The sequence below is a fragment of the Mirounga leonina genome, unplaced genomic scaffold (genome assembly GCF_011800145.1).
Source record: "Mirounga leonina isolate KUSES-001 unplaced genomic scaffold, KU_Mleo_1.0 Mir_174, whole genome shotgun sequence".
Taxonomy (NCBI): Eukaryota; Metazoa; Chordata; class Mammalia; order Carnivora; family Phocidae; genus Mirounga; species Mirounga leonina.
The window spans coordinates 71,197,504-71,210,522 of record NW_023270451.1 but is presented as its reverse complement, the minus strand read 5'-3'; the positions used below and the strand labels follow the sequence as shown (position 1 = coordinate 71,210,522).

Genomic DNA, 13,019 nt, shown 5'->3' with positions numbered 1-13,019 from the left:
TTTTAGGGCTTCATTGTTTTTACATGATTCTACATACAATAATTGGCTGGGAAAGCCTTAAGGCTGATATCCTGCTCCGGCTTGCTGAATAAGTCTTAGGCCAGATTTTCAGAATGTTTTTATATTGATTGCCCCACAGAAGAAGCACTTTTCGATGATTTTAATTGGTTTGCTATAACTATGGCAACTATATGTCCTAGATTTTCTAGGATGATCCTGATTTCAAGGACTGATTTAATTGTCTCTATAAGTACACAAATAATAGTCAGAGCATGTCCTCCAATTTTTAGCTCAGAAAACATGATCTTTATATCTATCTTCTCTTCCAGCACAGGTCCTAGAATCTGAGTACTCTGCTCTGCAGCTGAAATGCTACTCAGAAATGCTGGGGGAAAGGCTATGATGAACCACAGAGTCATTCACGTTTCTGGTTGGGGACCAAGAACAGGTCTCTCTCCTTCCTGATACCTCATCATGCTCAGCAGGGAGCCTGCTTTTCCCTTTCCCTCTCCCTCTTCCTGCCACTCCCCCCTGCTTGTGCTCTCTCTCTCTCTCTCTCTGTCAAATAAGAAACATCTTATTCTTGGAAAAAATGCCTATTCTAAAAATATTGGCCTATCTGTATCAATTTCAAGGCCAAGAGTCCCTTCCAAAGAAAATTTCTTGAGCTACCCAGAACCTGTGGTCTCCCTTTCTCTCTGGCCACAGCTTACTGGTGATCATCTAACTCAAGGCAGCATTTAATTAGCCAGTATCTGTTCTGTAAGAGTGGACTGGATTCTGTTTTTTTTCTTCAGTTTAAGGTGTTTTTTTTTTTTTTTTTTTTTGTAATGTTGTTTGGAAAGGATTATGAATTCTAAAGCATTATTATATTGCCTAATAAGCCCACTTACATGTTTCTATATCATAAAAAGTGATGGCAATACACTACCTCTCATACTTAGACTTTGTTACCTTTATTTTGTTGAAAGAACTCATTTAATAGTTTAAGGACATAAATATATTCAAGATAACTAGAGGTTCCTTCATATCTCTACTCTCTCCTTAAGCTCTTGTAATTAGTTATTTTGATAAGAATTTATTGAACATCTGCTTTATGTAGAACCTCCAATATGTACTATTTATTGGAGTAATAAGTGAGGAGGGTGTGTATATGGAGGGAATGTGCCAAAGAAAGGAAAGACATAATCCCTGCGATTTTTAGTTTCTTGTAAAAGGAAGGTTTAAACATATTATACAATTTGAGAATAAGTACAAAGTAACATGCAGTCTCAAAACTGCAAAGTAGTATAATACAATTTGGAAACATATATATATTGAAACTAACAAAATGATGACATGGACTAAATTCACTACTCTGCTACTGATCCCCAGGGACACAGAGATGAAAGAAATAGTCTGGGCCCTACCTAAAGATTCCTACAGTAATAAATCAGCACATAATTGAAACTCAAAAATGTTATCACAATTGAAGGGGTGCCTGGCTGGCTCAGTTGGAGGAGCATGCAACCCTTGATCTGGGGGGTGTGAGTTTAAACCCCATGTTGGATGTAGAGATTACTTAAATAAATAAAACTTTAAAAAAGTGTTATTGCAGTTTATGAATGCCTACGTATTAAGATGATGCTATGCTGTGTTGTGGTTGGTTTTTGTTTTTTTTTTTTAAAGATTTTATTTATTTATTTGAGACAGAATGAGAGAGAGAGAGCACATGAGAGGGGTGAGGGTCAGAGGGAGAAGCAGACCCCCCGCCGAGCAGGGAGCCCGATGCGGGACTCGATCCCGGGACTCCAGGATCATGACCTGAGCCGAAGGCAGTCGCTTAACCAACTGAGCCACCCAGGCGCCCGTGGTTGGTTGTTTTTAATGTTGAAAGGGATTCAAGGAAAGTACTATCATTAGCCTAATTTCCAAATCTGCCTCTGTAAGACTAAAGTTACATAACTAAACTTACATGTCACAGGTATTTAGCAAATAATAATTTTATTTTTTATTTTTTGAAGTAGGCTCCACGCTGTGTGTAGAGCCCAAGGGCAGGCTCCAACTCAGAACCCTGAGATCAAGACCTGATCTGAGATCAAGAATCAGATGCTTAAATGACTAAGGCATCCAGGTGCCCCAGTAATAATTTTAAATGTGTGTGTAGATTACTTAAGTATTATTTACTGGTCTTGTAGAGGTGATATTCTGAACTAGAAACTTTCTAAAAGAGATTATCTAAACTTTGTCTGGTGTAGTTTTAATTCCTCCACTAATTTATTCCACTTTTATCAATCACTTAACTTTTCTTTGCCTCATCCTATTATGGCCTAACCAGCTTGTGCAACTTAAGTGGAAGGAGACACAAGAAAATGAATGATCTGCTTGCTTGGTACAAATAACTTGTTGTTTCTGTTTTCATACATGCAGATTTGAAAACCATATTTAAAATTTGTACTTCACAAATTTTACTTTACAAAACTCATGAGATAAGGCCATAGGTCAAGTTTTTTATTTTATTTTTTTTTAAGGCTAAGACTAAAATAAATGTTAAATTTTGCCTGAGGTTTTTATTGTTAGACATCTAGGTATGGTTCGTTAAGAGAGCGCATCTCCCTCATTAAACTATGAGTTCTTTTAGGAGAGACACTGTATATTTTAAGTCACCAACCTAAGTTTCTAGAACAATATTTTCAAAGTATGTTTTGTTAGATAAACGAACTTCTTTGAGAGCCGCCCGGTTAGAAACCTTCCGGACAGTCAAGACCACATCTCCCAGAATGCCATGCTCCCCTTGGCCTCTGGATCTGAGGAGAGAATGTCCCAGCCACCATTGCGCCTGAAGGAGACTACAATTCCCAGTACACCCAGGGGCTGCGGAAACCTTGTCAAATAGCCCCTGTTGCCATAGCATCCGGGTCCGGTCCAACCAATCCGGGCGCTCCTACCGAGTAGAGGCGGGTCATTCGTATCTCCGACCAACCGGAGGCATTTTTGTTGTGGCGCGTGACCGGAGGAGGCGGGAGTTGAGGACCGGCGCGTTCTCCTTGCTTCTTGGGGTCGTGGCCTTGCTCCCGCCTTGCAAGGCAAGGGTCCGGGCGCTTCCGCGCGCGTGTGTGCGCGTGGGGCCTGAAGCGCTCGTGCGTCCGGGCTAGGTCTCTGCGGGGGCAGAAGCAGGAGCCATGGGTGGGACCTCCAGCACCCGCCGGGTCACCTTCGAGGCGGACGAGAATGAGAACATCACCGTGGTGAAGGGCATCCGGGTGAGTGACAGTGGGCGGGCAGAGGGCCCGCACCCGGACTCGGACCCCAAACCTCCGACCTTCCCGGGACCCGCTCAGCCTGGTTTCCCCCGTCCCGGCCCCCAGTGTTGTCCGGCCCGAAGCCGAGTTCTCTGCAAAGAAGCTTGAAGTTTCAAGACTTGGGACGTTCCTTCAGAGAGAGTTCCTGGTTGTGTGGCAAGTGCTGAGCACTGTGCTGGGGCGGTTGGGGCAGTGCCGCGTTGAATTAGACTCTCCAGGGGCTCGCAGTCTGGGGTTTGACTGTATTGCTCACTAGTTGTGGGACTTTATATGAAACCGCAGTCTTACCTTCTGTGAAATGGGACTTGTCTTGCTCCTCCTGGGCTCAGGAGCCCCACCCTCGTTTTGCACTGGCCCCGTTACCTCTCTCAAGGTGAATTGGCGTTTTGAGAACGCCTTCATCTGCTCTTGGTCATTTTGTGCTCTCCCTTTGATACCACCCATTGCCGCACACTCACACACCCCGTAGACTTCTGCCTGGGGTGACTTCTAGCTTCTTCGCTTTCACTTGGTGACCTCCTCTTTTCCTCCTCTGTGGCCTGCCGCCTAAGTTTTGGACTAGGCCCCGTTGCTTCGGGACAAGTGTCTGCCAGCCTGACAGGGCCTGAGATGGGTTTGCATATTTCAGGCCGCTGGCGAGTTGTACAGTCAGTTCTCACTACACGTTACAGAGAAATTATTCACGTCCCCCACCTGTGCTTGACACATAAACTGAAAACTTGGTTTTTCTCTAGGGTTTTTAGTCCACCAGCACTAACTTCATTAACACTGTCTTCGCTGCACCTGAGTCTGGAGCCGCCCGTTTTTGAAAGTATGCTTGAACCTAGTAAATAAAGCAGTTTCACTTCTGAAAGTTTTATAATATTTTTAAATTTTTCCTCCTCTGTTACTAGACAACCAACGTAAGTAAATGAAATGTGTAAATGATTTTTAGCATCTGTTATCAGGAAATAAAACTTCTTAAATATTTAAAATGTTTAAAAACTTTTACTCTGAAACTGTTACCTTGAGAAGAATTTATTAAAGTTTCCTTTCTAGAAACTCAGACTGTTGAACTCAGTTTTTGGTCTGTGACCACCATTTCTTTATATCATATTAATTAATGATAGCACCACCTTTTGTAATAGAATGTCTGATGCTGCATTGCATTGTTGTGGTTTAGTTTGTACTCTTTGGAGTAAAATAAAAACTATCAACTCTGAGTTTTATGCAGAGATTTGTTTAATCTTGCCTTAGGCTTTGACTGTTCCATACCTGAAGGGGAAAAAGAAAAGTAAGGGAGAGCAAAATAAATTTTGGGTGAGAAGACACTTGCCAGAACAATGTATAAATCCATATTCTCTTGCCCTAATACAGACACGGTGATGAGAGCAAACAAAATTAAAAGAAAATTTGGCAACAGCACAGACATTTATATCAAGTATTAGGTAAGATTAAATAGGATGAGTATGACGACTGGGTAGATCTTGGAATAAAATGGAGAGAGTGTTTAAAAAACTTCTTCTAAACTTTTTAAGTAAAAGAAGCTGTGTCTTTTGGCCACTCAACCTAACAGAAATATTCTTTATTTTTGTCTTTTCTCACAGAGTATATTTTATTTATATTATTATAATTCAGGCACACACCGTGCTTCTTTTGACCTCTATGCTTTAGTTTTCTTCAGGATACACCCTTCACCTGGAATGCCCTTGCCGTGTTCTCCCACTTGCTTCAAATCCTTCTTTCTCAAGCTTGATTTGCATCACTGTGCTTTAGTTTTGTCATCTGCAAAATGATGGGCTTGAGTACATCTCTAAGATCTCTGATCTTTTCCAGTTCTGAAATTCTGTGTGTGTCTAGTGGCACTCTACATTTCTTGTAGTCATACTCAGCCCATTGCAATTTCCTCTAAAAATGACACCCTCTTGAATTGTTGAGTCCTGGGGGGTCATCCTGAGTTCTTTGAGGTCCTGTTCAAAAGAGCGTTAGTTTGGAGTTAAAAAGACCTTGGTTTAAGTCTTCAGATTAGACGTTTACTATCTGCAGCTTTGGGCAAATCACTTCTTTATATTTGGTAAGAAGATGAGGTAAGGTATCTAAAGCGTGTAGCACATCGTAGATTTTTAATAAAAAGCAGCTGTTATGATAAGGTTCCTTCACATCCAATATATGAAGATTCTCTGGAGGTGCTATGTAGTTAGTATAGTGGCCAGAGCACTTTCTTTGGAACCTGGCAACCTGGGTTTAGTCCTGGCTCTGCCTTTCACTAGGCTCTATGGCCCTGGACAAGTCACTCTTCATTGTGTTTCCTTGTTCAGTAAGTCTAGATACTGTAGCCTGCTTGTATTACTTATGTAACAAGCACTGCTTGTGAGAAATCTGACATCATGTATACAAGCATTTAGTGTTTTGACAGTGTTTAGTACTTATATGAGTAGTAGCTATTATTAGAGTTATTCAAGGGAATGGATATATAAACTTACATTGAACTTAATTAAAAATAAGAGCATATTGTGCTCCAACAGGTATACCTAAAAGATGTGGACTGGAAAAAAATAAATAAATATGTGGACTGAGAAGTAGGAGTCCTGCGTTCTGTAGCTGATCACCCTTGTGATTTTTCTTTAGGCAGTTTGTATATTTTTCAGCTGATCTTTGTCTTTTTCTTAGCTCAAAACAGTCCCTTAAGATGGACAAAGAGATAAAGTACTTCCACTTCCAAGGAACAGAGTAAAAGGAGAGGAACTCCTTCTAAGTTGCCCTTCTCTAAGAGGTAAAGTTTGGAACCACATGAGACAGAAATAAATCACACCCTCATCTTCATAATACTTTTCTCATCTCTTCCAGACATGTCTTAATCAAACTGACTAAAAGACTAAGACCCATTTTTGTCACTTGGTCTTCCTTCCATGTAGCATAGGTCATCTTCTTTGTTTCCCTCTGAGGCTAAGGGTAAGCAACAATCTTGGTATCATAAGTGAGCCACTGTTTTTGGCTCAGTTGATTAAAACATGGTGCCGATGAGGCGCAAACTTCAGTGTTTGAACTGCGGCTAGGTTCATTCAACTTAGCTGAAGAAAATGTTCCAAATTTCCCCAATTGTCTAATATTTATGTCATCGCTCCTAAGAAATGAGTGTGGAGCAACGATTCACAGACTCAGTCACTGCTGGAAAACTAATTCTGCGTTCCACTGATAAGGATAGTAATTTCATCTTCATTTATCTTAATACAGGAAGACTAACATTTAGTAAGCAACATAAGGCTTTCAGTAACTAGGCTGTGTCTATTAATAGATATGTTTTCCCAGATTTTTCTTGCTGAAAATGTCCTCAACGGCTAGCAATTAAAGGACCTACTTACATTTTTAAGTTTAAAGTTTATTCTCACCTACCAGGTGTTATTTTCATGGTATTTATAGCATTTTGTTTATTTCCTTTATCCTTAGCAATTGATAGCTTTCCCTCCACTTGCATAAAATCACCCATATTCTTACACCTGATTCCAACTTCAAATCTGAAACAACTCATGGGTTGGATGAAAGGCCACCCTTTTGCCTTGCCTTCCTCTCCAAGTCTAAAATAATTTCTAGGGGTAGAAAGACCAGGCATTTTCATTACTCATATTACATGTGCTTAATAGGATTTTTCTGAGCACCTGCTGTGCTGGTTTGGAAGGTATGTTTACCACTCAGTCTTTCACTGGTTTATCTGAAACATCAAAGCTGTGAGTGAATTCTTCCAGAGCAAATGTCAACTTCAATGAGTATCATTTTCAAAGTAATATTTATCGTGCTTTCCAGGCATAAATGAATCTCTGCAACTGGCCTTGAAGCTGCAAGCTGAAATTCATAGGAGCCATACATGTAGTAGTGTGGATACTCACATGGAACACAACTAAGGCTTTGGGGAAGTACTGGCAGTTGGGAGCCCCTAAATGAAAAGATTATTTAATGTGAGATGTTGTTGAGGATTCTGGGGAGTGTATATTAACAGAGGCAACAAATCCGGTCAGTCATTGGGAGTGTTGAGGGATGTTGTCGAGGTAATTCAGCTAGCTGGTGGACAGTTGGTCCCTTTCCAGTTTAGATATCTATGACTCTCTTGGGCAGAGTACCGTGTTAAGCTTTCTAGGACTTTTCTTTTTAAAGCTCTAAGATTTTATACAGACAGTAGAAGTTCATTTCCATTAATGGCAAATGCAAAGAAATATAAATGGCAAATTACAAACATAAGCTAAAAGTTACTATATAAATCTGTATATCTTTCCCTTCCCCTGCCATGCCCTTAAGTAAGGATTTAGGAGTAATATCTTCCAAATAATAATGGCAGTTTTTGGAGCCTATGTCTTAAAATGGTAGTTGAAAAAAGCGAACCAATACTCTCACAGAAGATGACCGATGCTACATGGAAGGAAGACCAAGTGACAAAAATGGGTCTTAGTCTTTTAGTCAGTTTGATTAAGACATGTCTGGAAGAGATGAGAAAAATATTATGAAGATGAGGGTGTGATTTATTTCTGTCTCATGTGGTTCCAAACTTTACCTCTTAGAGAAGGGCAACTTAGAAGGAGTTCCTCTCCTCCTTTTACTCTGTTCCTTGGAAGTGGAAGTACTTTATCTCTTTGTCCATCTTACGCAGCCTTCTGTTTCTGAGAATACTGGATTCTAGATTGGTGGGTGGTGTATTTGTGCTCATTTAGATATGACCAGCCAAGGGGGGTGGGGAGACTTGAGTGGGAAGACTATAGAACATGACCCACATCTTTTTCTCCTCTCTGGAGCACATGTTGGTGTGGTGAGTGGTATAGCCTAGAACTTAGTAAGCCCCATTTACTTAAATCTCACTTTAGCAGCAGTAGAGAATAAGGCAGATAATCAAAGTCAAGGGACTGAATTCTGTGATGTTGACAGGCCCTGGCCCTCTTCTCTTGGTTAACCCTTAGAGTAGAACAGTGTTTCTTTTAGTTTATAGATTATTGTAAATCTGTAAGCTATGGGCTCTGCCCAGAACAATGTAATAAGCAGACCGTTTTGCATACAGCTGAGGAATTAATCCATAGATCCCCAAGTCCATGGACCTCAGGGCATAATTCCAGTGTGTGTGTGTGTGTGTGTGTGTGCGCACGCGAGCACGTGTGTGAGCGAGAGAGCGCACCATTCTTTGCTGCAAATACTTTTTGCACATGGTATTTGCCTTGATGGGGAGTGCAAGAGAGGTCTAGAAACTAGGTATAGTTGCTACAGATCTTTAAATAGGACAAAAGCTTTTCTAACAGAAGTACCCTGTTTAAGGAATGATGTTTCCTGAAGATGCTTCTCTTAGTGAGGGCTTATCCAGCCCTTGCAGAAGCTTATGTTCTACTTCTGACCCTACTTTGGGTCAGTTCACATCACAAGAGTTGTTCTAAAGCTACAGATTGTGTATTTAACCCTGATCAGCATCTCTAAATCTTGTCAGCTGCTTCATGAGTACCCCAGTGCATAGAGATCAGGTGAGTGTGCCGGTCTGAACTTATTTCTGCAACTGGCAGGTCAGCTCAGCTGGTATTAACTGGAGATACAGAGGATAACACAGCATGGCAATTACCTTGGATCAACATGGCTGAGAATGTACTGGGGATAGGGTAAATCATGATTGGAGTAAGCAGAGTGCTACTGTAGGCTGCCATGGATGTGCCTTTGGAAGGGCCTGAGGATCCAGTTATGAAGATTGTAAGGACAAAAGAGGGAGGTTGACTCAACACAACCCTGCAATATGTTTATCACCTCAAAAGATGAATTGTGCTCCTTCGGATGACATGCTTATAAATTTACTGAAATATAATCAAAGACCACATTGGAAAATGTTTTGAATTGATACTAGAATTTAAGTAGCAAGTTTTGAGGCATCAGGTAAGCCACAAAAATAAAAAGAAACAACTAGTGATTAGGCTGAAGGGGACACTGCACTTTACCCAAAGAGCATGCATAGATAGGATAAATGAGCACTTTATATAATCATACTGGGGCTTAGGTAGCTGCTTCTGGCAATAGCTGTAGCCCTGGTCTTCATGCACTGTGTAGTGAAGGAGCTCAGCACAAACTCTGGTCAGTTGGTGAATGGACTAAGATGAACTGATCAGTCCAAATTCCCATGACTGGAGTTGTATTGGTAATAACTTTACCAAATATGTGTGTAGCACGTTATAGTTTATGATGCACCTGTAATAGTCCCTATAACTTGGGCTTAGGTGTTCTTCAATTTCAGACAAGGAAAATGAGGCTGATGGAGATGACTTCCTTAGGATTGTATAGCTAGGGGGTGGCCAGTGCGTTTTCCTCTGTTCAGGTCGGCCTTTAGTTATACTCTCAAGAAATGATACTTTCGAGGCTGCTTTAGTCACTGGAAGGACTTTTGTAGTATTCATTTTGAAAGTAGCAATAGGTAATGGCAATATATAAATTTTGATGAGAATAGATGAAGTGGTATTCAGAAGAAAGGGTAGCCTGTCTCCAATAAGGTGAAGGCTTAGGGCTAACACTTGATTTTTAGCAAACACGTTCACTTTCCGATTGGGTAGAATATATATTTAGTGTAGTCGTAATTCTTTGACTTTGGCCTGAACTATAGAAATATAAATTAAAATATAAAATTATATACATATATATTATGTGAAATTAACTTTATATAGTTTAGCCCTAAACAAATTATATTAAATATGTAACATATACAATATATTGTATATAATAGTATATAATACATGGTATATATGGTAGTATATGATATGTAGTATATAATATACATAGTATCTTATAGAATACTATATTATTATTTTTTTTAAGTTTTCACAGTTCATTACTACCAACTAGCTATCACAGGCATGTCACTTAACTTCTTTGTACCGTAGTTTCATCTTTAAAACAGAGATTAGAATAGATAATTGCTAAGATTCCTTCCAATTTTCATATGGTAGGATTCTGTGGTTCTGGGGGAATATCTCAGTGATATATTGAATTTTCTATATATCAAGAAAACTGATATGAACTAAAATAGCACAGCTAAACTAATCCTTTCCTATAAGAAAAAACACAAAGACCATGTTAAAGCTCAACTTCCCAAACTTTACTAGACCCATTCTCTCTTTAGCCAGACCAATGAATAGCCCATCACATAACACCAAATATCTTAATTACTAAGTTATTTTAAATTACATTGCAAACCTATTAAAATATATTAAGTCTATGCCACAGTTCTCCTGCATAGAATACTATATTAAAATAGCCTATAAATACATATAATATGTAGTATATTACATTATATATCGAATGAGCTTTATATACATTATGTATCAATTAAAATAGCTTTAAGATTCTAAAACTTAGAAGGCTCATTTTTATCTCCTTAAGAGGAAGTGAATTTATTTTTACATAGGATTGTAGGGCTGTATTGTTTAGCAGAGAAAGCACTGGACTAGAGATTGGGGGTTGCTGCTTATCCTGATGCTACCAGAAAGTGGATGTTACTCAGGACTTTTTTCCTTACCTATAAATTGAGGGGATTGTGGTCAATCTTAAAGGGTTTTTTCCTAAGATATATCTCAGCTTCACAGATGAGTTTCAGCAGCAGTGTCAGTGGCTGTCTGTTGTTAGAAAAGAAGCAACTGGCCCTGACATCTTCAAATACAAAGTCCCTTGACGTTGTCCTTTCTAACTTCCATTTCTCTTCCAAGAGTCGTCTTGGGATTTTCCTCCAAAGACCCCAGCTTTTGAGCTGTAGTCTTTCCATTAACTGTCTCCCCTGCATTCTGGTTTGGGTCCTGAGATGTAAGTAACTGCTCAGGTACAAACTGTTTTGTTCACTCATGTATCACAAGGGCCTTAATTAGTGCTTGGCCGAGTAAACATTTAGTGAATGATTCAGTAATATACAGGAGCTCACAGTTTTGTGGAAAGGCAAATACTTGTTCTGTCATGGAGTGCCATGTAGGGAGATTTGTGCAGGATATGGTGGGGCACAAATAAGGGTAGCCTTGGGTAGGCGGACTTGGAATGGAGTGGGGAACTGATTTGGTCAGAGAAGGCTTTAGGATGTTTGAACTGGATTTGAAAGGTGATTCCTTCCCACGGGGCCAGGGGAGAAGGCAGTGTAGTCATGTGTAAAGGCAAAGAGACGGCATCCAGTAAGTAGCCGGTATGGGTAGAGAACAAGGTATGAAGTATTAAAGCAAAGTCTATGGAAATTGAGGTTGGAGAGTTAGGTTGTGACCAAATGACGAGGAAGTCTTGAGTGCTGTGCAGAAGAATTTGGACTTCTTTGTCAACGGAAGGTATGAAGGATTTTGAAGCAGGGAGTTACCATAATCAGATTTGCATTTTAGGAGGATTATTGAATTAGGGCAGGGGAAATGGGATGGGAGAAGAAATGTGTTCATTAAATACTTAGGGGTTGAGGAATTCATAGCAAAAAGAAAGAGGGAGAACGAAGAGTCAGGGTCAAGTCCTATGTTTTAATTTAGAAAGCTGGGTGGAGGTGGTGTCATTAATGAGATAAGGAAAGCAAGAAGAAGAGATTTTGGCAAACACGAATTCAATTTAGGACATGTTGGGTTTGAGGTGCTTGTGGTCTGTCCAAGAGAAGGTGTCCTTTAGGCAATTCAGTGTATAGATCTAGCTTTTGAAACACAGGTCTTGGGCTGGAGATAAAGGATTTAGAATGCATTAATTTATCAACCGCAGTTAAAAGTCAACGGAGTGGGTGGGTGGGAGGGATGGGGCGGCTGGGTGATAGACATTGGGGAGGGTATGTGCTATGGTGAGTGCTGTGAAGTGTGCAAGACTGTTGAATCACAGATTGTACCTCTGAAACAAATAATACATTATATGTTAAAAATATATAAAAAGGAAGAAGATAGCAGGAGGGGGGGGAAATCGGAGGGGGAGATGAACCATGAGAGACGATGGACTCTGAAAAACGAACTGAGGGTTCTAGAGGGGAGGGGCTTGGGAGGATGGGTTAGCCTGGTGATGGGTATTAAAGAGGGCACATTCTGCATGGAGCACTGGGTGTTATACACAAAGAATGAATCATGGAACACCGAATCAAAAACTAATGATGTAATGTATGGTGATTAACATAACATAATAAAGAAAAAAGAAAAAAGTCAAGGGAGTGGATGAGATGACCAACGAGAGCACTTAGAGTGAGAAGAGAATAAAGGCAAAGAAGCGAATGTGGGGCCCTCTAGCATTTAAGGGTAGGCAGGGAAGGGGAAGATGTGGCCAGAGTCCTAGGTCAGTCAGAGTAATGGGAGGTCAGAAGAGCCAATGGAGGGGTTTCCAGAAGAGGACAGTGACCAAAGGTGTTAGATGCTAAAGGGAGCCATGTAACTTAGGTGTTTTATAAATATAAATATAAAAGGTTATTTGGTCATTGGTGACTTTTACAAGGATACCGCTGTATTGGGTTATAAGCTAGATGGTGGTGAGTCAAGGAAGTGGAAATGGGAAGGTCTTTGTAGATAGAGGAGAGGGATCATCCAGTTACATGTCCCAGAAACCCGGATGTCCTGATGACTTATGCTTCACTTCCACATCTAGTCAGACACTGAGTCTGGCAGTAAAGCAGGGTACCTGAATGGGACCTTGAGTCTCAGACTTCCTGGGTTTGAATCCTGGCTCCGTTACTGATGAAATGTAAAATCCAGAGCAGGTTATTTAATCTTGCCGTGCTTCAGCTTCTCACCTATACAGTGGAGATAATAAAAGTATCTATTTCCTATA

At 40.3% G+C, this 13,019-nt stretch overlaps 1 protein-coding gene across 3 annotated transcripts in view; it reads left to right on the top strand.

The window, feature by feature from the left end:
• Positions 1–2,990: 2,990 nt before the first annotated feature.
• Positions 2,991–13,019, top strand: part of CHCHD3 (coiled-coil-helix-coiled-coil-helix domain containing 3) — a 271,740-nt gene continuing 261,711 nt past the window's right edge. For all 3 annotated transcript variants that reach the window (XM_035021132.1, XM_035021131.1, XM_035021133.1), the window contains exon 1: positions 2,991–3,242. In XM_035021132.1, coding sequence (XP_034877023.1) covers positions 3,162–3,242 — 81 coding nt within the window. In that variant the 5' untranslated portion in view covers positions 2,991–3,161. The remainder of the gene's footprint in view (positions 3,243–13,019) is intronic.